The sequence below is a fragment of the Manacus vitellinus genome, unplaced genomic scaffold (assembly GCF_001715985.3).
Source record: "Manacus vitellinus isolate BGI_N305 unplaced genomic scaffold, ASM171598v3 scaffold_0_pilon, whole genome shotgun sequence".
Classification (NCBI taxonomy): domain Eukaryota; kingdom Metazoa; phylum Chordata; class Aves; order Passeriformes; family Pipridae; genus Manacus; species Manacus vitellinus.
Genome location: NW_021938789.1, coordinates 45,099,084 through 45,126,882, shown reverse-complemented (window position 1 = coordinate 45,126,882; position 27,799 = coordinate 45,099,084). Strand labels below are relative to the sequence as shown.

Below are 27,799 nucleotides of genomic sequence, written 5' to 3'. Positions count from 1 at the left end.
TTCAAAAAGACAAATTTATTTGAATACTGAGAATCCATACCTCCTTCTTAATCCAAGCCATGCAGACACAGCAATTTGATAAGGACTTGGTCATATTAGAGAGATACTTAAAAGAGAACCCCATAAAATTATCTTGTGTGAGCTTCTGGTAGTATTTTGAAAATGCTACCTGGGACAACCTTGGTCCCCTCGTTTATTAAAATATGCCCTACTATACACTAAAAATGTCTAAAAATGCAACTGGCTTTCTATGATTTGTAAGTATCATGCTCAGTGATGAATTTTACTTGGTTCTCTGTCACATTATGAATAAAAGCTATGCAAAAGCATCTGCGAGGTGGCTCCTGTATTGCTATTAATGGGAATTCAGTCTCCCATCCCAATGACAGCTTTTCTATACATGGAACAAACAAGTACTTAAGGAAAATGTATATTCGGCATGAAGGATAACATTGTAACTAAACACTGCATTTTAATATTATTTCTAAAAATGGGGAGATATCCAATACTCAAACCTAATTCCTGCTAGACTGAGAAGTCTCACAATTATCCTGGAGAAGTATGCATTACTATCTATTATTGATATTTTATTTCAAGTATTAAACCGATCTCATCTCGACCCACAGGTTTTACCTTCTTTCTGATTCTCCTCCCTGTCCCACTCTGGGGGGTGTGAGCCGGTGGCTATGTGGTGCTTATTTGATGGCTGAGGCCAAACCACAACAAATGGCCTATTTCTTTCCTATATGTATTGCATTATATTACATGTTAAGTTATAGCTTCATGAATTCATATATTACCTGTTTCTTTAAAACCCAAATGTCTGCTTTTACAATTACACTTTCCTTCTGGTTTCTTTGACAGAGCTACAAGAGAGAATAACAATTTCTTAAGGAATTACTGAAACTTATGGAACATACAACCTTAAAAAAATGTTCCTGCCCTCTCATTTTAATCTTTTTACAGCATTCATTACAAAATTATATTGAAAATTTTTATCATTTAAAGTTGTCTCTGCTATGTATTTAAATGCATCTGTTGCGTTTTAGTGCTGTAATGTTCTATGTTTTCTTGGAAACTTATTAAAGAATCAAGACTCTTTTTAAAAAAGTAAAAAATTCCAATTTAGACTTCTTATACCTAAACAGGGAACTTGTAGGGAAATGTTGATCCGATGTGAACACTGAACTCGCTTGTGACTCATGATGCTCCATAAATAGAACACGTACTGATGTTATATTTCAGCAGAAGCAAATCATCTCCCTTTCTCATTGTGCTGTGTCAAAGATTCATGCCAAGATTTTTCACTTTTTGCAGGACTTTCCTGCTTGCCCTTTTAAAAGAAAAAGTCAAGAACCCATGCTCGTGTTATCTTTAATAAAGAGTAAGGAATCGGTAGCTAAAAAAGTTGAGGGATTTTTAGCCAGGCTGTTCAAATACAGTTTTGTTTTTTCTGAAGAAAGGTCATCAGAAAAGATTCGAGTACTCCGCCCTCTTCAATTTCAACCATGAGAAAATTAGTTCTGAACTTTTCAGCAGATTCCTTTAACAAAACCAGGGAAGATAATGACATTTCCGAAGAAAAAAAACCTTCAGACTTGAGGAAAAAAGTAACAATCAAGAGAAAAACACCACTTGGAATATTAAAAGAACGTCTGCAGGTCATATTTAGAGCAGCTTAATCTTTATATTATCATAGCATCCTTTTGCACACTAGTGCATATTTCAAAGTGTGCAGCTATTCGGTATGTTCGATACTGAGTAGCATTTTCCCACCAGTGTAAACATATCGTTTCCTTCTTTGAAAATGCCAACTGCAATAGACAGTCAAATGAAATGTAGCACTTTTAAACTACTGGGATGTCTGTGTTGCCATAGGACACAGCCACTGCATTATTGCAGTTTGCTGAGGTACCGACAGCAATCTAACCAACCTCACACAGCTCAGCGTCTGTCCATTTACCTACTTCTCACCTGCAGCAGAAGAGGCTGCAGGGCAGACATAGCCCATAGTATTATTAGGGGCAGCTTTGCTAAGACCATCTCTTCACTCTGACTTCACTGTTCTGATATTTGACAAGTGTGTTATATATCCATTTTCCTATTAACTAAAATATCAACTGCAAGCTCAGACTCATTTGTGAATGGGAAGGCCCAAGTACTCGTTAAAGCCTTCCGAACAATTTTCTTCTATTAAGAAGACACAGGAGTACCAGTATGTACTTTGATAGTTTGTTTTCATTAGTATAATTACAATACATTCTGGACAGTTACAAAATCCAGGGAATCATGTTTTCTCCATAAATTTCTATTGCATATTTCAAACATTTGGATGCCTTTGCATTACTTCTGCACCCTTTTACTATAGTCTTAGAAAGGGCATCCAGTACAGCAACTTTTCTTTTTTTTTGTTGTTGTTTCTGCAACTTTTAGTTCTGCTTTGTGCCTCAAGCTATGATGTCCACCTTGAATGCTGGTTTAGCTGCTTAGTTAAAAGCCTGCAGCTAGTCTCATGTTATACCAACTCAATAGAAGACATTTCTGCTGGGACAGTTTAGAAAAGGGATATATGCAAAATGATTTCTGGGTCACTTAGAGCAATCACATTTAGCATATCTGCAAAGTCATATCATGCTCTAGATCAGGAGGAGTTGCAATGAAATCAGTCAAAGTATTTAAACTTCCAGTTTTGGAGGAAAATTTGGCTCCACGTAAATTTACAGCATTGTTCAAAGATAGCAGTTTTCTCAAACAAAAAACACTGCCCATATTATGAGCTATCTGGCATTCTCAAATACAAGAAACATTCCCCTGCATAACACTGTTAAAATGTAAAAAACATCAGCTACTGAACCTAAAAACATTTTCAACACGCTTTGATAAACTTTAAGTACATTGTACTCAGCTGCTTCAGAACACCTCTTTGCATCAGCAGGTGTGGCAACATGTAGTTTCCACTTACACGCCACTGAGTTACATGATCTTGTGTGTAGGAGCCAAACAGTAGGTTTGCTCATTTCTAGGAAGTCAGTCCAGCAACATTCTGGTCCCAAAAAATGCATTCCCTGGTAGGCCTCTTCTGCCTCGGGACCAGTGACAGAGCTCTGGCCATAGGGGCACACTGCAAAGCAGCAAAGCATTTAAATAGTTGGCAAAAGGGTTGAAAGGCACATACCTTGTCCTTAGCAAAATTTCCCTGTTCCACTTGCAGTGCCCATTGAGGAATTAGTGCTGGGACCTAGCTTGAAATAAAAATGCAGTAAAAAAATGGAAGCCTGCCAGGAAAAAAAAATAGGTTTTTTTTAATATAGTTTTAACTGTTGCATGTTTTTCTCTGCCTTTCCAGTGAAAATTAAGGAAGCTACGGATGCATGTTAACCATACGTATGGATTTACTACTACTGGAATACCAAATGGTAGAGCAGCTGTAAACTGTTGCAAGTACTAAAAGCAATGTTTACAATGGTCTGTACAGCATTTGCAAATATTTACTTTGAAAAGAGATTAGTGTCATTCTGAAGTTTTCTCAGCATTGCTTAGAAATGCTAAAAAACTACAACAGCTAGACTGCTACTCTACACCAGATCAATATACCCCAACAGATATTTAGGAATATATGCCGTTATATTTAAAAATACCAAGTTCCTCTAAGCTGGCAAACCTAGAAGATTTTACATAGAGTTAGAGATAAAATATTAAAAATTATTGTTTCAACTCCACACACTTGACATCTGAATAGGAGTAATGTAATCATACTATTTATTCCATCAGTGAGACAAAATGTAGTATGGAACTAAATTTCTGAGATTTTAAATAGAAAGTCATTTAACTCGTATATACACAAAGTGTTCTTTCCACAGATATTTACATGGCAAATATGTTAGAGGAGAACCACTATGACTAAGTCTCTACAAGTACAGCATCCTTTCTGAGCTATTCTCTCTGCTGAAAGAATTCACAGAAGCTTTGAAGTAAAATCTAGACAATTAAAGTTACCTATATTTCACAGTAGGTAAAGAAGCCATTAAATAATATTTCAGCATAAGGTTTCTGGAAACAGCTACACAGTAGAGTTTTACATCCACCCTTCTTTTCCAGCAGCATTCATGGTGAAACTAAATCTCTTCTTAATTTACAAGAGAGATAACAGCATACGTAAAGATGTAGTGTACAACTGTAGCTCATCCTCCTCGATAGAGGCTGGTCAGCCGTTCTAGTTCTTTGCAGTTCTCCATGGACATGGACTCCGCCTTCTTCCGGAGACGGTCGTCTCGATATACTTTTGCTGCATAAAGTAAGTCTGTTTCTTTAAGGGAAAAAAGAGAAAAGATTTTTTTGGTTAAAAACTGGACACTTGGCACATGACATATTCCTGCTTAGAGTTGTACAAAACACCTCAGGTTTAATCCTTGCCCTTTTTTCTTTCTGTCTATTCTAACTTCTCTCAGACATCACGTAAACAGCACTGCTACACTTTGCTGGATCTTGATAAGCATTGCATCTTTTTGAGCAGATAAAGCCATAACAGCCTTTGAGCTCCCTCACAGTTCATACAGAAGCATCTGATTAAATGAAAAACCCAAACCAAAAAAACCCAACAAGAACAAAGCAACAAAAAGTCCCCTACAACTACTGTCAGACCTAATTAAACAATAAAAATATAGGCCACACTCAGTGATCTTGTATATTATTGACAGCTGTAACATCTTGTCTATGCCCAAAAAAATCCATTCTGAATGTTAAGCCCTTTACTTCAACTGATACTGCTTCAGTGATTCAGAGGTATTAATAATTAAGAACTCTCTGTATTATACTGGTGTTCAGCAGCTTGACATTGTCAAGCATTTTAATTCTGTAAAATCTTTTTCATCACTTCAAACAAAAATCGATTAGCAAGGCATTCTTAAATGTCAATCAGTGCTGGATAGATTTTTAATGTCAAGGAGATCCAACGCACAACAGGTATTTTAAATCCATAAGCCCACAAAATCAGCTATTTTCTATCAATAGAGAAAATCCATTAGGGGCCTCTTACACAAAATCAATTTTATCAAGTTGTTTTCACAACTTGATAAATTACAAAACAGTCACCACCTTCAGACTATTTTTGTTCTTTTTACTGGGGTCAGATGTCTCTGTAGCAATCACATTTTTCCCAGTAAATATGTACATACAGAAGCATAAGCCTCCTTGCATTGTCCAGGACTCAGATCATGCTTAAAAAAGTAAGCACGTCAAGAATAACTGCTGAAATATGAGAAAGGTAATCTTTCTCCTTCTTTCCTCCTCAGGCAGAACTGCCTATCAACAAAGCCTTTTCAAAGATATTTATATAGTAAATATATTACAGAAGACACAAATGTAACATGCCACTAAATTTAAGTGTAATGACTAGGTCAATAAAAGCAAATTATCCTTCCAAATCTATATACTCTCATGAAAAAATATATAAATAATACACTTCTTTTTATTGTGCTGGATTATATCTTGTCTTTAATTTTTGTTAAAAAGCACTTCTCATTTTTGTAAACTATTTTTTACAGCTGGGAAAAACTGAGTGGCCATCTCAGCTGAAAGGCCTGGCAGCACTGGACTGCAGAGAGTAAAGCTGTGCAGGAACATGTGATTTCATGTGATTTTATACAGCAAAGAGCATTCTGTTTGCCTCTGGTCAGTTCACTGATAGTTCATGAATTAATTATTCTTCCAGTAAGCCATTACTGAAGTTTACCACCTGAAAAGTTAAAACCATCTGGTTTCAACACTGATGTCTTTTTAGCAGCACTGTTCTCATAGAGCATGAAAGACTCACAAAATGGTCACAAATAGTAGAATAACAGGTTAAAATTGATGCTGATTTGGAGATGGCTGATGCTATTCAGTATTCTTATGCTTTAAAACTGAATTCTAGGCTTTTGAAAGAAAATAGCTCATTGTATAATATGGGATTGGAGAAACAGATGGTAAACTGAAAACACCCTTGTTTATAGGGTCTGATATAGCCATGGTACCAAGTCCAGGGAGAAAAATAATTCAGCGCTGGCAAAAGATGAAGCACTGATTTAGAGCTTATGATATTTTACAGGACATGCTGCCTGTCCTTGGTTGCCTGGAAGAGCAGTGTTTGTATGTACTGTGGTCCAAGGCAGATTATTTTTTTCCCCTCTCTGGAAACACCTATGCAAGCTTTCGGTTTGTTTATTTATAGGAAAATGAGATATTGCCATGATGAAATAATGTGGAAGACATCAGAATTCTTAGAAACTGCTGTAAGTTAAGGACAAAAGCTTTGTCATTATCAATTCAGTGTAGTCTTTAATTTTCTGAGAAATGGTCACAGATAATAAAGCAGCAGGTTGAAATTGCTGATGATATGCAGATGGTTGTTAGGTCACGGCGTAAAACTCAGAAATTAAGTGACACTGGAGACACCTTTGAAGTGAGAAACAGTAGAGAACCTTACACCTGTTTTTGCATTGAGACATTTTAGTAATACAAGCATTTCATTCTTGCCTATGGTAATATATTTTTATAGTAATGCATGCTTTCATGGAATTACACATATTACCAAACTTACTTTGTTGTCTCTCCTTCCAACAGTTATTACGAATGTTGGACACATAATCCTCTTCCACACTTTTTTCCACTTTCTGTAATGACACTCCTTTGTATTCATTTCTGAAGTCCTTGTTGACATAGTAAATGACACCCAAGTTTTCTGTCTGCATTTTTATGACCTGCCCTGTACTTCTGCAAGAAAGGAGGCAGGGGGAAGAAAGAGACTAAATATTAATTTGATTTTTTTTTACACCAAAAAGAGACTTTTAAGAGATTTGCTATTATATAATAATACCAACATATTACTGAATTTGCCATTTCAAGACAAGTAATGAAAGGAATGGCCACATAATCTGTTATGGAATAGAATTACTGCATTCACCTGAACTTCTGCTGCTTTAACACTTGAACTCAAAAAACCCCCCACTTCACTAAGACACTTGTTTCATACCTCTTTAGCCAAATGTAAGCTTTGGTAATAGAAAATGACATTTAAACTCAACAGAAAGGAAATCAGGTCACTTTTCTGTAGCAACCCAGTATATACAGGCACCTCCATTCTAAAGTGTTTGCTGCCAGCCCTGATAAATCCATTCTCCTGCTGGCATTCTGCAGATTAAAAACCAAAGATTGGATGCAAACATTCTGGCAGAGAAGTGTTTCTAAGCATCACAACAGCTTAACTGCAGAAGGGAAAAACACCACAGTCCAGAAGTGAAGAACTATGAAAATCAGGAGAAAAGAAACCTTTCTGTTGTGGGGCTGAGAGCTCTGCAAGGAACTAAGGACCTTTAAAACCATTGTGGCGAGTGGGTTAAGTCTACTAGCTAGCTGCAAGCTTGATTCAAGTTATTTATTTTTTGCAAGGAAAAAAGGCTTATATACCCTACTGTACAAAACAGGTAAGTCCCACTAGTGGAATTCTTCACAAGAAGATGAAGATAAACTACTTTGCCATCACCTAAAATGAAGTAAAAGAACAGACAGTTTTCCCAGCCCTCATCTAGTTTAGCACTTAAGTAAGGCTGAGAAAGTTGCTTTCAAGTACTTCGCTTGCTGCAAACACAGATCACCCCTAAAAGAACAATGAGCCTTAGCAGGTTTCAGTATTTGATTAAATGTGTTGGAGATGCAACCACCTTTGCAACGTGCCATGTTGCATGGACCCACTGCCTTGTATTGGACCTCCCAAACTCCAGGTGTTGATGACCTCTGTTCTCCATTGTGTTCTCAGCATGTTCTTAGTACCTAAATTTTAAGTTTTGTTCTGCTCTGTCTACATGTTCTCTCCTTTTCCTCACAGTGGGAAATCAAGGACAAACTAATGGTAGGCTCATTAAAATGCTTCTAAGTGGGAGAGGGTGATTACATGACCTTCCCCTCTGTTTTAAGGTAATGTAATTAAGCACTACTTACGATCTTGGGTATAAGGCGTAAGGAGGGTTAGATACCATCAACTGGCTCAACAAGGAGACAAAGATCAACACAATAATAGGCATCAGCTGGATGACCATAGAGAAACCTCCCTAAGGAACAAAACAGTGCAGGTATTTCATAAATAAGCATCAAGTAAGCAGATAAATTTGACAAGATTTAATGCTAAGTGTGACTTTCTGCTTTAAGCCTCAAAGGCTGCTAGAAAAACTGTAATTGCAATCACTGTGGTATTATCTGAACTTTCTAATGAATACACAATATTCACAGAGTGCGAGAGAGAGTTCATGGGTTAGCAGGTACCCATGAGCAACTACCAAATAAAAGCTGGATTCAGTTACATTGTATGCCATGATTTGGTCTCATCTATACAGTGATATGTAATTATACAGGACTATAGATAATTCATGTAGGTGAATATTGAGTTCAATTCTTACCTCAGCCCAAATACATTTTTAAATGCAGCAAGGGTTAGTGGCCAGAATTAGTGGCATATTTAGGCTAATAACACCAGTCACCAGAAAGACAGTGACATTCAACAACAGATTTACAAAAGCTTCTCAAATTTGCAGGTCTATTTGCCAATCAGTAAAATTACCACCCAGTGAAGTTTTAAAATACCTAATTGGCAAGTACAAACCCTCCTCTACAGTACAGAGCTCCTGTACAATCACATCACTGACAGTGACTACCAGCAAATTTCACAATCCAAAGTTTAAAGCCAATAATGATTAAACATACATCACCCCTCTCTTCCTCCCTCTCATGTCCACTCTGACGGTGCTGATTAGGATGACTGTAGCCAGCACGACCATTAGAAAATGAATGTACACTACCTGAGGAAAGAAATATCCACATTTAAATAATGGAAAAAAAGTACTATTTAGAGGTCAGGACCAAAGTACTTAACATTACTGCACAATGGCACATAAAATAACATTAAGTATCTTACAAAGTCGAAGTTGTTTAAAATAAACATTTTAAGCTCTAAGATAGTAACCCCAAAGAAGTGAACTGACATTTTTGGGATTTAGCAACACTTGGGGGAAAAATAAACTGTGATGCAGATTGAAAAGCTAGGGTTGGAGGTAGGTTGGAATAATTCTACTGTTTTATAATGTCACAAACTCTAATGCCACTCTGTGCAGTACATACCAAAAATTATACTGATGTATACAAATACCTGTTGGAAAGGCCCCTCCAAAAAACATGTTGAACAGATCCTCTGGAGTAATATCTGCCTCACAGCCTCTATGGAAGTTGAATCTACCGTTGCTAGGGTGATTGCATGTTTGCTCCTCACTTCCTGTAAAGTCATACTGCTTTCGTTTTTCTGGATTACTCAGCACAGCATATGCATTTCCGATTTCTGAAGCAAGGAATAAAAGACAACTCCCATAAATTAATGATAAAAGTTATTCCAGCATGAGAATTGCAATTTCAAAGTCAAAAAACAGGCAGCAAACGATGTCCTTTATTGCATGTTACAAAACAACTGCAGTAGAAGAAGGTCCAGAAACATCTCTACTGTTCTCAGAATAGTTTCCACAAGGTTTCCCACCAACGCTATTCAAAGGCCTTTTATCCTGTTGAAGGAGGCAGAAGGCAGGAGAGCTTTGTTTCTTTTTCTAGGGGAACACCTACACCTGTGGAAATGTTCTCTCACTGCAATTACAAAAAAAGCATCAGGCATTTCAATGAAAGCTCTGCAGCTGGGTACTTGCAAAGTGCAGTTTTCCCTAGCAGCCTAGCTTTAAAAAAAAAATCATAGACTAGGTTTTCTTTAGTTTCATTTCATAAATGGTCAGTTCTTTGAATGCATCAAATTCGTTGTCTACAAGAGTGTGAGTGTATTTTTCTCAATGCTTCTGAAGATATTTTATGAATTAGATTAATAACAGAGGTTTGTATGACATAAGATGAAGAATAGAACATGTGAGCACAAGAGGAACACATGTGTTCCTAAGGCTGTCAGTATGACCTCAATGTTTGGAGTGCCTGGCCTGGATGCTTGTCCTCATTTATGCTAAGTTATCACAAATGAACAACAATTCTGACAGTAGAAAGAAAAAAAAAACTGAGTTAGGTGACCACGGAAAAAATCAGCGAGAAACCCCACATATTCTGCTGACTTTACAACCTTTTTTCTTGCTGTGCACAGACATACAGCTCTTGCAGACTGAAGAAAAAATTTCTGTTGCCACTGGGTGAACCATCTTCACTCAGTCATTACTTCATTAAACCCTTTCTGCCTTCCTTTCTTCTCTCTCCTCCAAGCCTCTCCAACAAAAGGTTTCTTTTGCAGCCAACCAACCCAAGACACAGGGATTATGTTTTTTCAGTGTTGAAAAGCCATCAGTCATCAAAAGTTCATAAAAGGTGCAACATTATAATCTCAACACAGGAAAGTAAGACTACAGCTTATAATTAATATTTTAAACATTATCCAATCTAGGAAAAAGTTAATGAGTTTTAGCTATGTGTCTTTTAAGATGCCCTTAGGAAAAAATCATTAGTAATTCCTTTAAGTGGAGAAAACCCAAAGAAATGAAGCCTGGTAATTTGCACTGAGATCACAATATACACTGATACCAAGTATTGCTCTGTTGCTCAGTACAAGGATAAAATTGGTCGTAAAAATTTAGATTTTCTCAAGAATTAAGAATCTGGGGAGACCAATCAGGTGACTACACATAAAGTGAAGACACCATACTGTCACCACACTGTATGCCTATTTGTTAATTGCTTTTCATTATCTGATCCTAATTCACAACAGATTTGATTCTAATATGATTTTCTTTAATAAAAGGACATAAAAAGCACTACTCAGAAGTTTCAAAGAAAGATTTCTGATGAAGTGTGTAAAAGAGATGCCAAGAGAATAAAAGTCATTATATTTGCACAAACGTTTTAATCTAAAATTCAACCTCAGTGAGACTGCTCAATACAACAGAAGAGCAGTAGGCAGCTCAAGATCTAAGTACCTTGCCTATCATGAAACTCAATTCTGTTTTCTAATGTGACCTTTCCTTAAAATAAAGCATCATTATGAAATAAAAACTATTATTATTAATTCCCTTTCTCAGACAGATGTCAGAAATTCATCAGACACCCTTAAAGGAAAACTAAACCATAAATTTACTCAGCCATACAAAAAAATCACAATAATTTCAATGCAAGAAAATGCTAGTTTTCAATAAATAACTTTTAGTCAACAAGATTTCCCTACAAAATTTTCTGTTCATTTATTTATCTAGTTAAGAACCAGAAAATGAAATTAAACTGAAGAAATCAGACTTGTACGAAGTGCTAATGTTAAATAAAATATTAAATATTAAGAAACTGATTTTTAACATTTTAAAGATTATTTAAAATGCTATTAACAAGGAAGAACTTTTATTCCTAGGGCCTGAGACAATTTTATAAGAATAATACCTCTTTTTAAGATAAAGACATGACATACCTGTATTAAATTAATCATTAGCAATCAACTTTCCTGTTAAGCTGTATCTACTTTTTCATTTGGAATTGTTAATATATTATTATAATTACCTCTTCAAGTCTGTATCAGAAGTCTTGCTCAGGACTTTTTTTTTTCTTTTTTTCCCTCCCCAATTTAAGTGTTTTATCCGAATGATTTTTTCAAATGTCTGCATGTAAACCTCACACAAGAAAAAAATAAAAAAGATGTACCACAATCAGACTGTTTATTTATGCATGATCATTTCCTATAGATTCACATTTTTCTTCATCTGAGATGAAGGTGTAGTTTTCTTTAGAAAGCTTTTCCTCAACAATTTCCCTTATGGAGGGCTAAGCTTGACAGCCTTAGATAAGACCAAGTCAGACTAAATTTTACCTAAAAAATAGTCCAAGGTAACTATTAATAAGGCCATATTTGAACTCATGAGTTTTTGTGTGGAAAACATAGTAAAACTACACTAATACAAGAAATTTTAAGGAAAAGGTAACAGTGTGGCACATGACTCACTAAAAACTGCTTTTTCCTATCAAGAATAGCTTTGGTTTTTTTTGAAGCTCCAGTACAGCAAAAATTCAAGGTAGTAGAATTCAATTGACTACATTAAGTCAACAACAGTAAAAAAGTGCAATTGGGTTTCACAGATCAAGTATTTGCTCCCTGTACCTGAACATTACAGTCAGTCCTCTGAAACAGAACTCTACTGCAAAAGTCCACACTTATCTAAACTTCTAATATAATAAAGGTCAAATATTTTCTTGAATAAAAATGCCAGTCTAATATTAGCTACTAAACACATGGACAATTTTGTAGAAGACAAGTGACTAATGCAGATAAATTTCTTTTAATTGGACAAAGTTTAATAATTTAAAAAAAATTAATTAAAAATGGTATTTTACTTTTAAAAGCCTCTGTTGCTCCAGGTGCATGGTTTTTGTCTGGGTGGAATTTCAAAGCAAGTTTTCTATAAGCCTTCTTTAGGTCTTCTTCACCTGCATCCTTTGACACCCCAAGGACTTCATAGTAATTTTTACATTTCTTTATACTGCAAAAGAAAATGAAGCAAAATGTTGCAAACAAAAAGATGTAAAAGCAGTACGTTAGAACACAGATGCAAATGAGGTAATACATTGCACTTTTGCATTACATTACATCTCTCGCTTTCAATTTAAAATATTTTGAAGTATCTACTCTAGAAACAAAGAATGCCATTTTTCATAATAGACTCATTACTAAGCAAAATAAACTACTGTACTCAAAATTACTTACTATATACATTTCTTTTACCTATTCTGCTGTAGAACTACCACAGCTGTAAGAAAGGATTTCAGTCTGCAATTCCTGTAGCACTCCTCATCTCCAATTATATTAATATTGGTGTTAATAATGCGTAAAAAGAAGATTCTAAATTTTCCTTGCAGAGCTAGCAGGTAGGAAGGTCTGTTTTGACTGTAAACAGCAAACGCACTTCAGTACACACATAAAACAAACCAAACAATACCTCCCTTTCTCCAAACAAAAGTCAAGTCATAACACCATTCAAGCATTCACTTTTCAGGGAAATAAGACGTGAAAATACTTCTGCTGCTGGGAATGCACCTAGATTTTTAACAATCTTTCTGTAAGTGTTTATGTAAATTCAAAGAAACATTTATACATTTGGCTCATCCCACACATTCAAGTGTAGCTTTTTTTTAAAACTCTGAAAACTTGGAAATATTCTTGTAGGCTGTCTCACCCAGACAGGAAAAGCAAAATCTGGAAATGATGTAATCATTTGGTATACTTTACAATACCCAGAAGAAAGAAAAAACAGTTACGGGGGAAGGGAGAACATTGATTCTATGTGGGCAGGAAGAACTGACCAAACCAGTAAATACACCTTAAAAATCAAACCAAGTTACTTGGGTAAGAATTCAGAAACCTAGAAAAATAAGGCTGAATCATAAACTTGCACTGCAGAAATGAGGCATGCTGACATTGGGTGCATACCAAAAAAATAAGGGGCTGATTTGAGCAAGAAATAGAAATTACATCCATAAATATTTTAAAAGCTTCATGTGAGTGTCTTCACATGGCTGTAACTGTACCTGTATTCTTTTAAACACATAAATTTCTACAAAAATATGGATTTAATGTTGCCAAGACTACACACAGGGTAGCCAAGTGGAAAAAAAGGTGGCAAGCAAGCCTTTGGCATTCTCATGAAAGAAGTATGGGTAGCCTGTAATTAAGGGAATGAGAGCATCAGAAGTACAACCACGCCGTCATGTGTGGTCCTTCCTAGTTCACAAATTGATCAAATCAAGTTTCATATGAGGGATCCTGTTTCCTGTGTTCAAATAATACAAGCTTTTATGGAAGTCTCGGTGTAATGCTCGCAAGAGCACTGAATTGAATGTACGCAAGCATCTGCCAACACTAACATCCTGTGAAATAAATATAGCTCATTATATTGAAGTAACATTTAATAAGCTCCAGTTAGGAAGCCGATAAAACTAACTAAAAAGAACACAGTGAATCCATCAAGAAAGAATGGAAAGAAAATACATTAAATTATACTCTGAGTACTGGTAACTTTTGTTTCGTAATTTGTACAAGCAGAAAAAAATGTGGTAGTATACAAATCCCTTAATCCTTAGCCTCCGTACCTGGATGACTTATGAACTCTGTCAAGAACAGGTAGCTTTACTTAAGCATGCAACAGTATCAAATTAAGCTTTTATTTAATGAAATTGCTATCTCGGCATCAAATCTAAGTTCTCTTCAGTAACTCAGTTTCTGAACTACTTGTTTATGGACCAGACTCTTCAGAACTTCAGTTGATATAAAATTACATAGCAAGTCACCAGGGCATCCTTGACAACTTTCTCCCTCAAGAGCATATAGGAATTTCTCATGAAAGGAACAGACATGAAAAAATAAACCCATGAAAGTTTACTTATTTGCAGACTTGATATGCATTATTTCACAACTCTAGGAAGCCAAGAGGAGAAAAAACCCAAAACAAGAGATGCTAACTTGTTCTTCTAACCCCCCCAAAATTCACTTGAGAGTTCCCTCCCATTTACAACCAATGAAAGATCCACAGTGGGCAATCCTCAAGGGAGAAGCAGGAATGGTATCAAACAGAGGATGTTTAGGTCAGCATGTGACCCACCAGCTTCAGACACCATGATCTGCTCAGAGCCAGCGCATCAAACCAGAACTGCTCCCTGATGAGAAAGTGCAGGGAGAAACCTGTGTTGTGGGTCGTATCCAAAGGATTAATACAATCTCCTCCATACAACAACTATCCTGAACCTGGTCCACAAATGTGGTATTTTTATTATCAAGAAACAAGTGTGCAGCCAAGGTATATCACATTTCTATTTTCTCTTTGCAAGTCTTTCCTAATGATCGCTTTGTTAAATGAAAAATTCTGCACACATAGATGTGGAACATGCATATCCACATGGCAATTTTTCAGAATTTAGCATGACTTTGCATTAAGCAGGTCAAGCTTTAAAGATAAAAAACATTACATGACTGTACAAATGCACAAGGGCCAAAAACCGTATCTAAGCCTGGAAATCTCAGCGATGACCTTATGCTATGAAGCCCTTGCTATATTAGCCAACAGTTTTATACCACTGCTTGGCCACTTCAAGGCAAAAAGCATCTGGACTGCAAGTAGCTAGCACCTAGTTAATGCAGTTTTGTACTGGAAGGGAGTCAGTGACTTCAGCCAGGAGGTCCCTGACAGAGCATCATTCAAGGCAATCATTACAGGATAAGACTTCAGTTTTCTCCCCCTCAGCAAAATCTATGAGAGCTTTAGACCAAAACTTGTACTGCAGCTGCTTTGTATGAAGGATGTTGGGAAAAGCAAAGATGATTAAAAGGTGTTTTCCAATTAAACAAAGTTATCAGTGTTTGTGATGCTCTCCTGAGAGGGAAAACTTCAGTGCATCCCTAACTCAACCTGGTAAGGCAGTTTATCAGAGGACAAACTGTAGGGGATCACCAGGACAACTCACCAGATCCTCAGGTCACACATGTGCTGTGCAGTCATGAGGCTTCTCAAACACTGGAGCCCCACCAGGGCCTGGCACACCCATCCCTCCCCATCCTTAAAGAGATGTTGTTCACAGGCTTTGCACAGATTCACCAAGTCTTCTTCCCCCATACTCCACTATCCCAATGAAAAATTTTTCTCCATCTGCTGGAAGCTGTTGAAGGCCATGGTCAATTTGACCTTTGTCCTTCAGCAAATGCAGACCTTTTTGGACATATTCCTCATCCCGTCTCTCTAGTAGGCTGACGACTGATGATGCTCAGTCAGCCAGAATCCCTCACCTGCACCACTGAACTGTCCTGTGGAGATTTGTCACAGGAGGGCAGATGGATGGTAGGATCCATCCTTTTCCCACTTCTCTATTATTGCAGGGCACACAACATCAGCCAGCAGACGCAGGTTAAAATAAAGAGTAAAATCAGGGGAGATCTTGGAAAAGCCCAATCACAGATGTTACTTCTGGTTTTTAACTGCACCTGAAATACCTATCCTGCAACACTCTCAGTATGAACAACTAACTTCCTGAATGCTGTATTTCAAATTGTTGTTTGTCTTGCTGCCCCTTAAGGCACTGTAGTTCCTACTGCTAATTTTCTTGCATATGTAAGTTCGACACGGAGGTTTCTTTTTAAAATTCTGGTGGACACATCACTTGTTCATTGCCTGCTCATTTCGCATTGAATGGTGTTTTTACTCATACTTTGTTTGGGGTTTTGTTTTTTGTGAAGTGCTTATCTTGTGCTTTTCATTCCTGGTTGGATCATTTTTGTATCTAAATGACTATAAAATTATTTCTGTCGTTTTGCTAATTTCTGTCTGTTGAATTGTTAGTCCCCTGCCAACACCTTGGCACTGTCCTTCTGGTTAACAGATTTGCTGACTGTTTTAAGAGGACACATTGCTGGATGTTCCTGAAATAATACCTGACTTTTAGAGAATAGATTTCTCAAACAGCATGAGAGCAAGCAATGGCCTACATACATGCCCAGTCTGGTGACAGAGGTAACTTGCCATGACTTGCAAAGCTCCACTATCCCAGCACCTACAGCAGAACTCGTCAGCCAGCTTGAAACTGGAGTAACTACCAATTCTGCTTGATACTGGGCTCCTCTCCATGCTCTGATAGCCGGCAGTAGAGGAAGCCCCTCAGGTCCTGAAAAGTCTGTTCTCACCTGCAGAAATTCTGGGGTTACTACCACTGGTTCTCCTGTGACTACAGAATGACATGATCCTACAGCTGTGCTTCTTGGTTCACTTTTCAAATCTACAATTCAGATTAGGTCAGCATTGACAGCTTTTATCAGATTAACAAAACCTACTGGAGACGTTTGCATTTCTGTATCAAATAGCCACAGTAATCCACAATCACGAAGTTTTGAGCATCACTAGGTATTCCAAAGGGCATTCCAAAGCCTCTGTCTACATATACAGGGACAGCCCTAAAGACAAATACTTTGACCACAATCTCCAACAGTTGTGAGGGCAGTCACAATTATTTCTCCCAATGATAAACTGAACTGAGCAGCACAGTGAGCAGCAGTGTGAATGGTATGACAAAGAACTGAGCAAGAGGAGGCTACACTTACTTCCAATCCTAGAGCTGAGCAGAAAAACACAGTAAAATGCAGACCAATTTCTATACAGGTCAAATTTCCAGTGATGCCAGAGGGCCTGATACAAATTCCCTTGCAGCTGAATTAGGAATGTGCCAGTCACAGTTTGGGTGACATAAGCGTGGTCTGCAAAAAATGCTCTAGATTGGGAAGAGAAGGTTGCAGCATTGTTGAGGAACTCAAGCTGGTACCAGCATATCCCTAGTTTCTGGAACAAATGCACCAGAAATTTCAGATCTCTGTTGTACTAGTAGATTCAATACCATATCTGGGTGCTTGTCTTAGTACCTTGCTCTGGCATGTACCTGATCAGTTTGTTTCTACTGTGTGAATTATATGAAATACTCAAGGCTGTGTTTACATCAGCATACTTTCCTCTAGATTTGATTTAAGCTTTTAGTCATAAAAAGTGTAAATTAAAGGCAGGAGCTTTCTGACAAAGTCCATCATATCTTCTGTGCCACTTTTCCATGACAGGCTCTCTGAATATGATTTTCACCTTAATTTCGCAACCATTCAACCAGTTATTTCAACAGTTCATAGTAGTTCTACAGCCTAATTAAAGGCATGCCCTGATTTCTTTGCTCTGATGGTTTGGGTTTTTTTTTTCCATTTCAGCAGATGTTGATTGCTTTTATTAATCCACTTTCAGTGAATTATCTTCTTGACCCCATGTTAGAAAAGAACCAATATATCTCTTTTTGCTGAATTTGCAGAAGCCTCAGTAGAATGCCTGGAAAGTCAGTCACACAACTTACACTCCTTCTAGTCTGATTCATGAAATGTGTAGAGGCAATTTTTTGGTTTACTACGCGAATTCAAAATCAAACTACTGACTATTCTTAACCACTACTGGATGACACTTAATCTTGCCTTGCAAGGTTTCTATAGAACTCATGCCTCTTTTGATTTGTTTTGGTTCTATCTCAAAGATATAGATACAAAATTTCATTCTTGTATTTTCTTCCAAGAAGCAGGCACTGGCAAGGGTAGAAAAAGCAGTATTCCACCACAGTTTTCATAACACAGAAACCCAACTCTAGCATACTACTTATCATGGCAGTTATCTTTCAGATGTGAAAAAGGTAATATGGAATGTATGCTATGGCTTATTCACTAAAAAGAGACCAAAGAGATCAAACACCATATGAATTTTAAGGTCATTTAAAGAGAGCCTGTACGTATCATAGAACATGTCAGAAACTATTTTTTTAAATCATGTAGTAGACAACAGATAATACACACTTTGAAGCATAAAAAGAAATGGAAAAGATTAATACACAGCAGGCAAATGATCCTTTTTTATTTAATTTCATGCTAGTCCACAAAAGGGGTCTGCACACTTGGTACATGTGGGCAGATATTATGAACAGAATTTTTTTTAGAGTAATTAAGAACTTCAATAACTAATCCCAATCAGTACTTCTTCAGTTAAGTGAACTACAAGAAAAGGAAAAGTTTAAATTTTCTTTTTTTTACAAAAATGTTTCATTTCTTTATCTCAGCAAAAAATGCTCCATGAAAGAGTGAAGGAATTGCTTTAAAGCAAAGATCACAAAATCCAAAAGCAAATTAAATTCTCCCTTTTTTTTTGTTGTGCACACGATTCTCACACATTTGTCTTAAGATGACATTGCTCGGGTAGCTTTTAATTGCCAAGAGACTTCTAGGGCACTTGCTCTAACAAGATGTTAAGTCTCCTGTGGGTCCTAAGATATTTCTGTCAGTCTCTTGTCAACATCTCCGACATGCAGATCACCTAAAGGTGTTAAGGCAACTTCATCCAGTTCTCAGTGACAAAATAAGAATCATTAAGAGAAAGATGCATGCACTACAGATGGTATTTTCAAAGCATTTCAATTTAAAAGCAACAAAGTGCTTTGGTACATCTCAGGCTTCAAACCATCACACAAACAGTGAGCAAGGTTCCCACAAGGAACAAAGCATTTCCCAGCACTTATGCAATCAGTGGAAATATATTACATCTTACGCTTCTCCCTGTTGAGCAACTTGCAAGCTCATGTAACACTCCACAGAACTGTTATGGTAGCTTGCTAGTGAGCAGTGTCCCCTGTGTATGTGGAAAAAATAAAACCAACACAGAGGTCCTTGTCTGTACTTATACCTACTCACATTAGTAGAGTAACCCTGATGAAAATTATTACAGTTAAATGAGTTATACTGCTCTCAGCATGTCTTCACTGTGCTTCTTAAATCACAGTGAATTGTCACAAGCAAATTCAAGATAGCTGGACAACACCAGGAACTCTAACCAGTGATCCAAGCCAGAGAGCCCAGTCAGTCCCCCCATCCAACTGCTCACTGAAGTTTACAACAAAAGTGTTGGAAATGGCATGTGTAGTTAAAGCAGGAATGCTTTCTCTCCACCTACATTCAATTACTTATAAGAACCAAAAACTCCTAGAGGGAAGAATACTTGAGGATAATCACCATCTTTCAAATCATACAAATGCAAACCAACTTTGTCAAGAGTCAAATTCATGGTGGGAGTCAGAATTTATTAAAGTTTGAAGATTTTGCTACCCTGCTATCTAAAAATTTCTTTTCTTACAGGAAGAAAAGACAAAAATCAGACTTGAAACACTATTTAAAGCCACCTCTTTTCACACAGTATTTCTTTAACCAATTCAAAAGTCTGAAAACCATTCCACTGTGGTATGGCAGAAACATATGGTGGTGACAAGCTCTACTCTCTGAAGAATACCCTCCCCTGAGGGGCAAATTTAATTTAACTGGAAAAGTCTGGGGCCTGACTGAAGCAATAGCATATGCAGCCTGTCATGTTTCCAGCTAGGAACCTTGTTCTCACTGTGGTTTAAACATGAACTTTCTCTCAGCTATCACCACTGAATGTGTTATATTTTTCCATTAAGTTTTAGCCCATTTAGTCATACTTAACTCTGTTCTCATTAGCAAGGAACATATGCTTTTTAATTCCTAACCACAAATATTTTAAGTGGTTTGTTGATGTCCCCAAATGAAAACACGACAAACTTTTCAAAACTTGCAGTGTGAACTGGAGACTTGCTCTGTTGATCGTTGCACATCTAAATCAAAATTCAGTCTCTCTCCAGAGGTTTATAAACTGCTATATAACTCCATGATTTTAAGTGTTATGTAAAATACAAACAAACAGGGGTTGTTTTGTAAGCTATTACAATTTCTTATTTTGTAAAGATATTGGTAGGTTTTAAAAACCCGTATTTAATATTTAATATTCTTGAGGCGATGTTGCATCAAGATTATCCTCAATGTGCAACTTGTGTGAATACCCTTAACTCTGGTTCTGATCTTAACAAACTGGATTAAGTTTATCTGGCATCTAGGGAATCCCTTCAAGGAAGCAATACTGAATTACGCAAAAGCCTACCAGAGAGAAAAACTGGCTCTACTTCATCATTTCAGTCAAGACAAAGTAGGCAACATACCTTCTGGTAAAAACAAAAAGGCAGATCTTGCAGAGAGCCTGATGTCAAAGCAGACTGCAGCTCAGAATGGCACGTCACAGGTGAGTGAATACTGGCAGTAACAGAGCCCTCCTTGTAGCAGCTTTCTAGAAGTATGTTACATGTCTTAATTTGATCTAAGCCTCACTTTACAGAGGACTTCTGGGTATTTTGTCTCCCACACGTGTGTACACACACATTCTACACTCATTTTAACAGGTTGTACAAGGTGGCTAAAGATGTACATCCTTATTTGTGTTTCACTTCAGATGCATTATGAAGGGCAATAATATTAATTAAGCAGAGAATGATGGCAAATGAAAAGCTATAGTAAATAACAACACCATGTCAGAGATGCTGCTGTCAACCTGTCTGAATGCAAACCTTCTGTATCAACAAATAAAAGCTACTTTCTCCTCACTGTTAGCACAGCTGAACAGATTATTGAACTTCAGGAAAAGATCCCAAGATAATATCAACAGCAACATGTATTTCACACATGCACACACAAAAAAATCCCTCACAAATTTCTGTTTTGCATGACAGTTCATCCAATCTACACAAAGTAGGAGATGGGCACCTCTTGATTTCCCTTCAAGCTCCCTTGAAAATATTTGGGCTAGGCTTATCTGAAAATACAGGTGGGTTTTGAGGTGTGCAATTTTAGAATGGTTACATCCATACTCCTTTACCAGAAATCAGGGCACATATCAAACAATATTTTTCTTGCTCCTACAGCCAGCAAGTATATAGTGATGACTTAACAGTTCCTTGCCTCAAAAGGACATTTTCATTGACTTCTGTTTCTTTTTGCACATCCTCCTTTCGTGATGCCACCCCATCTTAATACTATCAAACTGCACTCAAGCACAGAGTTTATGATGAAGCTCAGACTCTGTGCTTCAGTGCTTCTCAGACTCCTTTACTTTCAGAACAAAATCATTTTAATGCTTATCTAAGACAAGCCTGTACAAGAAGATTAGCTTGAAAATAAACTTCAGGAGCGAGCATGTATCTTCAGTATAAAAATATTTATTAGAAACACCGTCCTGCAAGTTGTACTACAGAATTTTCATCACTTCTTCCATTTACCATGAGATCTACTTCATAACTATTTTAAGTATAATCATTACATAAAGTAACACTGACGGTTTAAAGAAAGGAGTATCATCTTTCTTGCAGACAGTGACAGCATCTCATACAGTGTTTAAAAACAGCAAAACTCTCCTATTCCTTTCAACTACCCTTCAGTAGAAGTAACTCTTTTAACTGACCTTATTTTTTCCGTGGCTTCTTTAGATGCTAAGTACATAATACACAAAATGAAAAGCAGTGACATATTTAAGCAAGGCCATACCTTAAAACTCCTTCCATTTGGTCTTTGGTGTAGCCTTTTCCACTTTCACCTGTAGCAGATGCATTGCTCTCCTTCGTGCTATTGGGCTTACTTTGATCACTGCTACTGGCTGGTTTTCGGCAGTAAGCGCCTCCCCCAGCAGTACTTCCATTCTTCATAATAGCTTCCAACAAAACTATAAAAACAACAGTATATCATGGTATCATTACAGGTATTAGTGATGAAGTCAGGGCTCTCAAGTATCTTACGTGAGAGCACCACATTATTAAAGACCAGCTGCTACATCCTCCTTTCTTGTTGATCATCACTTTGCACCACAAATGTTTCTGAAGCTGGTCTAGCAATGCCTTTTCATGGCAAAACTATGGAAAAGTGTTTCACAATTACTGACCAGACTCCCCTCCATCTCTGCCAAGGTACTGTAATACTGGAGAGATAATTTGTCCAGGTCCTTCATTCCTAGATTTTTTTTTAGAGGTACTGAACCTGTGCCTTGGGATGAAAACATCAGAATACCTGACTAAGCCACTGTAAATCGAAGAGGAACTAACCTAATACTAAAGAAACCGCCAATGATTCGACACAGAGACCAAGTTCCTCTCCAGCACATTTCAGTTGCTATAGTATGTACCTACTTGTAACCTGAGCCATTACTGGCCACAAACCGATGCTCCACTCCTTCCAGGCAATACTAGCTGAAATTCAAACCACTGTTAAAATGCCACAAATAACTCAGGACCAGCCAACCACACCCAACTCAAGCCATAAATCTTGAAAACCAGTAAGCTTTTGCTAGATCTTGAAATCCTCTTTCCTTCCACGTTCCAAGAGATGTCAAATTCAGCAGTTTTAATAAAAATACACTGTCTGCTTTTTCTTCCAGGATATAAGCCCGTATTTTGGGGGTAATCTGTCTTACCTATGAATCAGAAACAATACCATTCTAACACAAGGGACTGCACACAAAGCATAATATAGATTGAAGATTATTAAATAGTCCAGCTTTCCTGAAAAGAGATCCCTTCAGAGCAAGATGGCAAACTACATAGGCCACATTTGTTTCATAAAAAATGAGAGTTACTATCTGCATAGAAAAATGCTCTAATAAAAACTGCAAAGGAAAAATGTCCCATTCACTGTGAAAGCATATTACAGTTTTACTGCTAAAACCAATTTTTTCTAGAAACTAGTGGAAGATTCCTGAAGAATTTTCTCCTAAATTAAAAAAAAATTCTCTTCTACCTAGCATGTCTCTCTTAGAGCAGCAGAAAACTGGGATCCTACACACCATAGCTTGTTATCTCACCGAAGCACAGGAAAGAAAAGAAAGTGGTGCATTGTTTAAAAGGAGAATCATCACTTTCCTAAGATGTGCTTCTTAAATACTCCCCCATATTTACTTTTAAATTCACTTATTATCCAGTCCTCGCAGCAGACTGAAGCCCTGAATAGTTACACTCAGCCTGAACAAAAAAGTCAGCTGACTTCAGTGCTGGTCCTGCACTCGTGCCTGCCTCAGCAAGACTCATCAATTGATCAGACTGGGCTTTTTACTGCAGAAATGAAGAAACAACTACGATTTAGATGTATAGTTGTAACTGAGGCCATGTTTTCGCTACAAATGAAATCAAGTTCTTGAAAACAGGAGAGCTATAGTTGCATTGTGGATTATAACTGGAGTAGATATTCGGTATTTGCAATACTTGGTTCTAATATCATCCATTGTGACGTTTGAAGTTCTGAGGTAAATGACGCAATAACAACTCCAACGAGGTGACCAGGTCTGCAGGTTAAGAACTAATGAAGAACACAGTTTTGAACAGACAGTGCGCTCAGAATTAAGCATTTTCAGTCCTAATGCACTCCAAACAAGTGCTAACAGGAAAAAAAAAAAGTCTTCTATCCAGTGAGTATGACATTTAGTAACAGAATTGTGCGGAATCCTACTGAACATGTAACCCGGACTTCTCCTCTCAAACTAATGCTCAAAGTTTTGCAATTCCTGCTTTTATATTGGCACTGCTCTAGAAATTTCCCATCCCTGCACCAATGCTTGTGCAGAATCAGTGCGAGCAATAATGGCAGAAACGCAGGCACAGGCGATGGTTTGCATTTTTAACATCCAGTGTCTCTTCACGGCGAGTGTAGCTTTAAGTCTCTTAATGAACTGGTTTGGCTGCAGTATACTTTCTTTCAACATTGCTATTTCACCTTTTAATACCTCGCAATGGAGCTGCATTGCTGAGAAGACAATGCAGGGTGGTTAAAAAAAATAAAATTCAAATACATAAGTGTGAACTTCTTAAAATAGCAGGACAGCATAAACAAACACGCTATTGTTTTATGTTGAAAAAGAAAACCGTACAAAGGGTACGGGGCCATTGTTTTCTTCACAGAAGAGATACGGTTCAGATATTCAGAAACAACTTTGACTTTTCCGTGAACTGCCAGTGATAAAACCAGCTGTTAGAACTGTAGAACTAACAGCGTATTAAAGACAGCTTTCACTATGCATCTAGGTATTTTAAAATAGGACATACAAAGAACCAAAGACTTATTTTGTTAGCAGATAAGACAACGAATCTTATCTCTGAATGTGTCTGAAGCCTCTCTTGTGTGTACTATTACCTGCTGTTGAATGAAAGATCCTTGAACTGCATTTGGTTCCATTATGCATTGAACATGACCCCCCCCCCCTTTCACTAATGGAAGAATTGTTTAATTCAGAATTTGTCCTATTGCAACAGCCTAAAAACTAAGGTGACATGCTCCTGAAAAATTTGTTTTTAAGGGCAACATCAGAAATAGGGCAAGAAAATCTTAAGAAGCACTGAAAAATAAAGTTTCCCTTAACGTCATTTTGTCTTCAACTCCAAACTGAATGGTACCTATGTTTGGAAAGGACATCTTGACCTTTATTATCTGTAAATCCACTCTTACAAATCTTTTCCAGACAAGCAATTAGTTTCCGCTCAGTTGTAAGATGAAACATTACCAAAAATCAAAATCAAACAATTTTTTGAACAGCTGAACTGTAAAACAGTTTTCTAACAAAGAGTGACGTCAACATGAAAACTGCTACTATGAACTCATTAGCTAAGTATCAGTAAATAAGCACTGACCTTACATTTCAGACTAGTAAAGCCTTAAAATAGCACTGCTGCAGTCAGCGTATTTCAGGCAGAGGCTTTGTTTAGCAAAACTAAACTTCACTGATGACTGAACTAGTGCTGAACGCCCTTTAAATGCAAATGTTGCCAAAAGCAAATCACACATAGTATTGTTTTAGAGACAATAGTTAAAACCTATTCTCTGTCCTTTTATAATCCACTACAACATCGGGAGGAGGAAGTTCCCACCAGTAAAAGATTCAGCACTACCATTCTCGTTGGTTTTATGACTGACAGGACATCATTTGTGAAATGGTGGGCAATTGTTCTCAGAATGATACTGAAGATACAACATATGAAGGATCTGTGACTTCAGTGAGAAATTGGTACAAACCACCTTCTAATTCATACCCCAAAGAGAAAGTAAGTGAGCACAGAGACAACTGGGGCTGCACCATATTGTCCTATCACTGTATGAACCCAACACACTTTGACTGTAAAATAAGAGTTTGTGTTCAAACTAAGTGGGCTCACAAAAACCGTATCTGTTCTTTCTCTCTGGTATGGGCTATGGCATATTTTTAATTACCTGAATTATGAATTACAGGGTTTTTTTCTTCAAGTGGTCCCTCCACTTAATTTATCTAGATGTCAATCAGAATAATTTCATTTGTTTTTAGTCATTGTAAAATGCCAGTTCTAATGTATTGCACACCTTCCAGTTCCTGTCCTGAAAAAAAGGACATTCTGTGTCCTTGCAGCTTACTACACTTTTAGCAGGGCCATTCAAGTGCCTCAAAAACTTTAAAACCAAAATAAATTCAATGAGTTGGTACTGTTTTGGGAGGAAATCAGATGAGTGTAAAAGAATTAACAACCTCCATGGCTAGAAAACTGAAGCACAGAGATATTACAAGTTTACAGAGTTCCCTAATTTCTAAGTACCTAGTTCAAATCAGGCCTAGGGTACCACTGAATATTTTGGTATTAGGGCATCTACAATTCTCATTATCTTCAGATGAAGCTTTAACTGCCCACCAGTTCCACAAATCAGGCCCTTGTTTCAAGCCAAATACCTGAAAAATGAAGCACAAACAACTAACCAGTCACTAAAGGAAATGGAGTGACTTATTTAACATCACAGACAAATTCTGTGAAGCATTTAGTTTCAGGACACAATTTCCCAGATTACAGTCCACTATCATAACCACAAAACTATCTTCTTTCCTCCAGGTCTGTACTCCATTTGTGACTCACTTTGCTAATTTCCACAGTGAATAAAACAAGTGTCCTACAGACAATAGCCTAATTAGCCATCTATTTCTTGCACTGAATACTTTTTAATGGTGGTTATGTAGCGGCAGTCCTACTTAAAAAAAACCCAAATGCTCAAAACAAACCAGATGGAGACTTTCTTCCCTGAAAGCTACTGTAACCAGTATCTGGGAGATACAAGAGGGTAATGAGCTATATGAAGCAGACAAGCTTTCTCCTTGGTGAAAGCTGAATTGAAACCCTCTGCCTTCCTGCCTCCTGACCCACACAGCTTCCAAAAAGCTGAAAGTATGTTCACACACGTCATCTTCTCAAGCCACAGACATTTAGGGGAGTATGGCAACATCTATGCTGTCTTGTAGGAGAAAAAAACAAACACTTGAAAAATTAAACATTGTTAAAAAAAAAAAAAAAAAGCACCAGTGAGACCTTCACTTATTGTTTGCATATACAAAGTAGCCAGGAGAAAAAAGAGGCCCAAAAATGTTCACTGAATCTGCTCACCTGACTTAAAAGGCTTCACTACAGAATAAAATGCAGCAAAGAACACTTCCAGTCAGGATTTTGCCCCAAAGTTGTGTTCCAGAAATGGCAAATGCTGAGGCCTTTAAGTCAGTACAGAGAACTGGAGTTGTTCCTACTAATTCCAGAGCACAGACCACATAAGTGAGAACCAGAGGAACGCAACAAGTCACTGCTACGTCCAACGGTGTTTCCAGCTGACTTCTGGCACAGTGTAACAGAAACACTCCAAGACGGGTGACAGTTCCAACACACACTGAAACCTCATTATTGTTCCTTTAAAAAAAATATTTCCAAACACCTTTTTCTAGAAAGATGCTATTTTTTTTTTCAGTTTTTAGTACAGAATCAATTGTCAGATGAGTCAATGAAGTCCTAGGGGGAGCCACCTATCCCATTTTCTCTAGGAAAGGTAAACCCATGTGCAATTCTTACGTAGCTATATACAACCAAAAGGGAACCGAGAAAACCCAAACTGCAATTAGAGAATGAAGACAGGGTCCACTCCGGAGCTGCAGCTCTTACTGCAAGCTGTTATCGAGGGGTAATTCACATTGACAGAAGAAAGGCCAACCCAGCCTGTCTCGGCCTGGGGCCTGAAATGTCCTGCTGTTAATCGGGGCTAAGCCTAGTCTGTATGGCTGCGTTTATACTGACGGCTGAAGGGAGGAGGGGAAATGCAGGCAAGGCGCTGGGCTGGCCCTGGGGGATACCCTCTGGCGCGGGGGGAACCAAGCCCACTCCTCCGCACCGCCTGACGCCGGAGGCAGGCACTGGCGGTGGGAATCCACCTGCCCTGAGCGCTGCTCCGGGGCACATCCTTTGGCCTCCTTTCCCCGCCAGAGCCCAGACGGGCTGGCTTTGGGGGCCAGGTCGCGCTCGCCTCGGCCTGCGGGGCCCCCCCGTGGTGCGGGGCCCCCCCTCG

General features: G+C 37.7%; 1 protein-coding gene across 1 annotated transcript; it reads right to left on the bottom strand.

Annotated features, from left to right (window-relative positions):
• Window positions 1-22,161, bottom strand: DNAJB14 (DnaJ heat shock protein family (Hsp40) member B14). The gene is made up of 7 exons (XM_008933212.4): window positions 21,968-22,161; window positions 12,373-12,518; window positions 9,176-9,361; window positions 8,734-8,828; window positions 7,975-8,084; window positions 6,578-6,750; window positions 1-4,306 (listed from the first exon to the last, which is right to left on the bottom strand). Exons 1-7 carry the CDS (start codon window positions 22,123-22,125, stop codon window positions 4,182-4,184), a joined length of 993 nt encoding a protein of 330 aa, XP_008931460.1. The 5' UTR covers window positions 22,126-22,161; the 3' UTR covers window positions 1-4,181.
• Window positions 22,162-27,799: the final 5,638 nt, after the last annotated feature.

What these genes read in the sequence shown, in the direction of transcription:
- DNAJB14 (XM_008933212.4), bottom strand. Translation starts at nt 22,125, where the DNA reads ATGAAGAATGGAAGTACTGCTGGGGGAGGCGCTTACTGCCGAAAACCA. An exon ending in TGGAGGGGCCTTTCCAACAG is followed by an intron (nt 8,829 to 9,175) that starts GTATTTGTATAC and finishes TTCTTTCCTCAG; the next exon opens with GTAGTGTACATTCATTTTCT. An exon ending in GGGAGGAAGAGAGGGGTGAT is followed by an intron (nt 8,085 to 8,733) that starts GTATGTTTAATC and finishes TTTGTTCCTTAG; the next exon opens with GGAGGTTTCTCTATGGTCAT.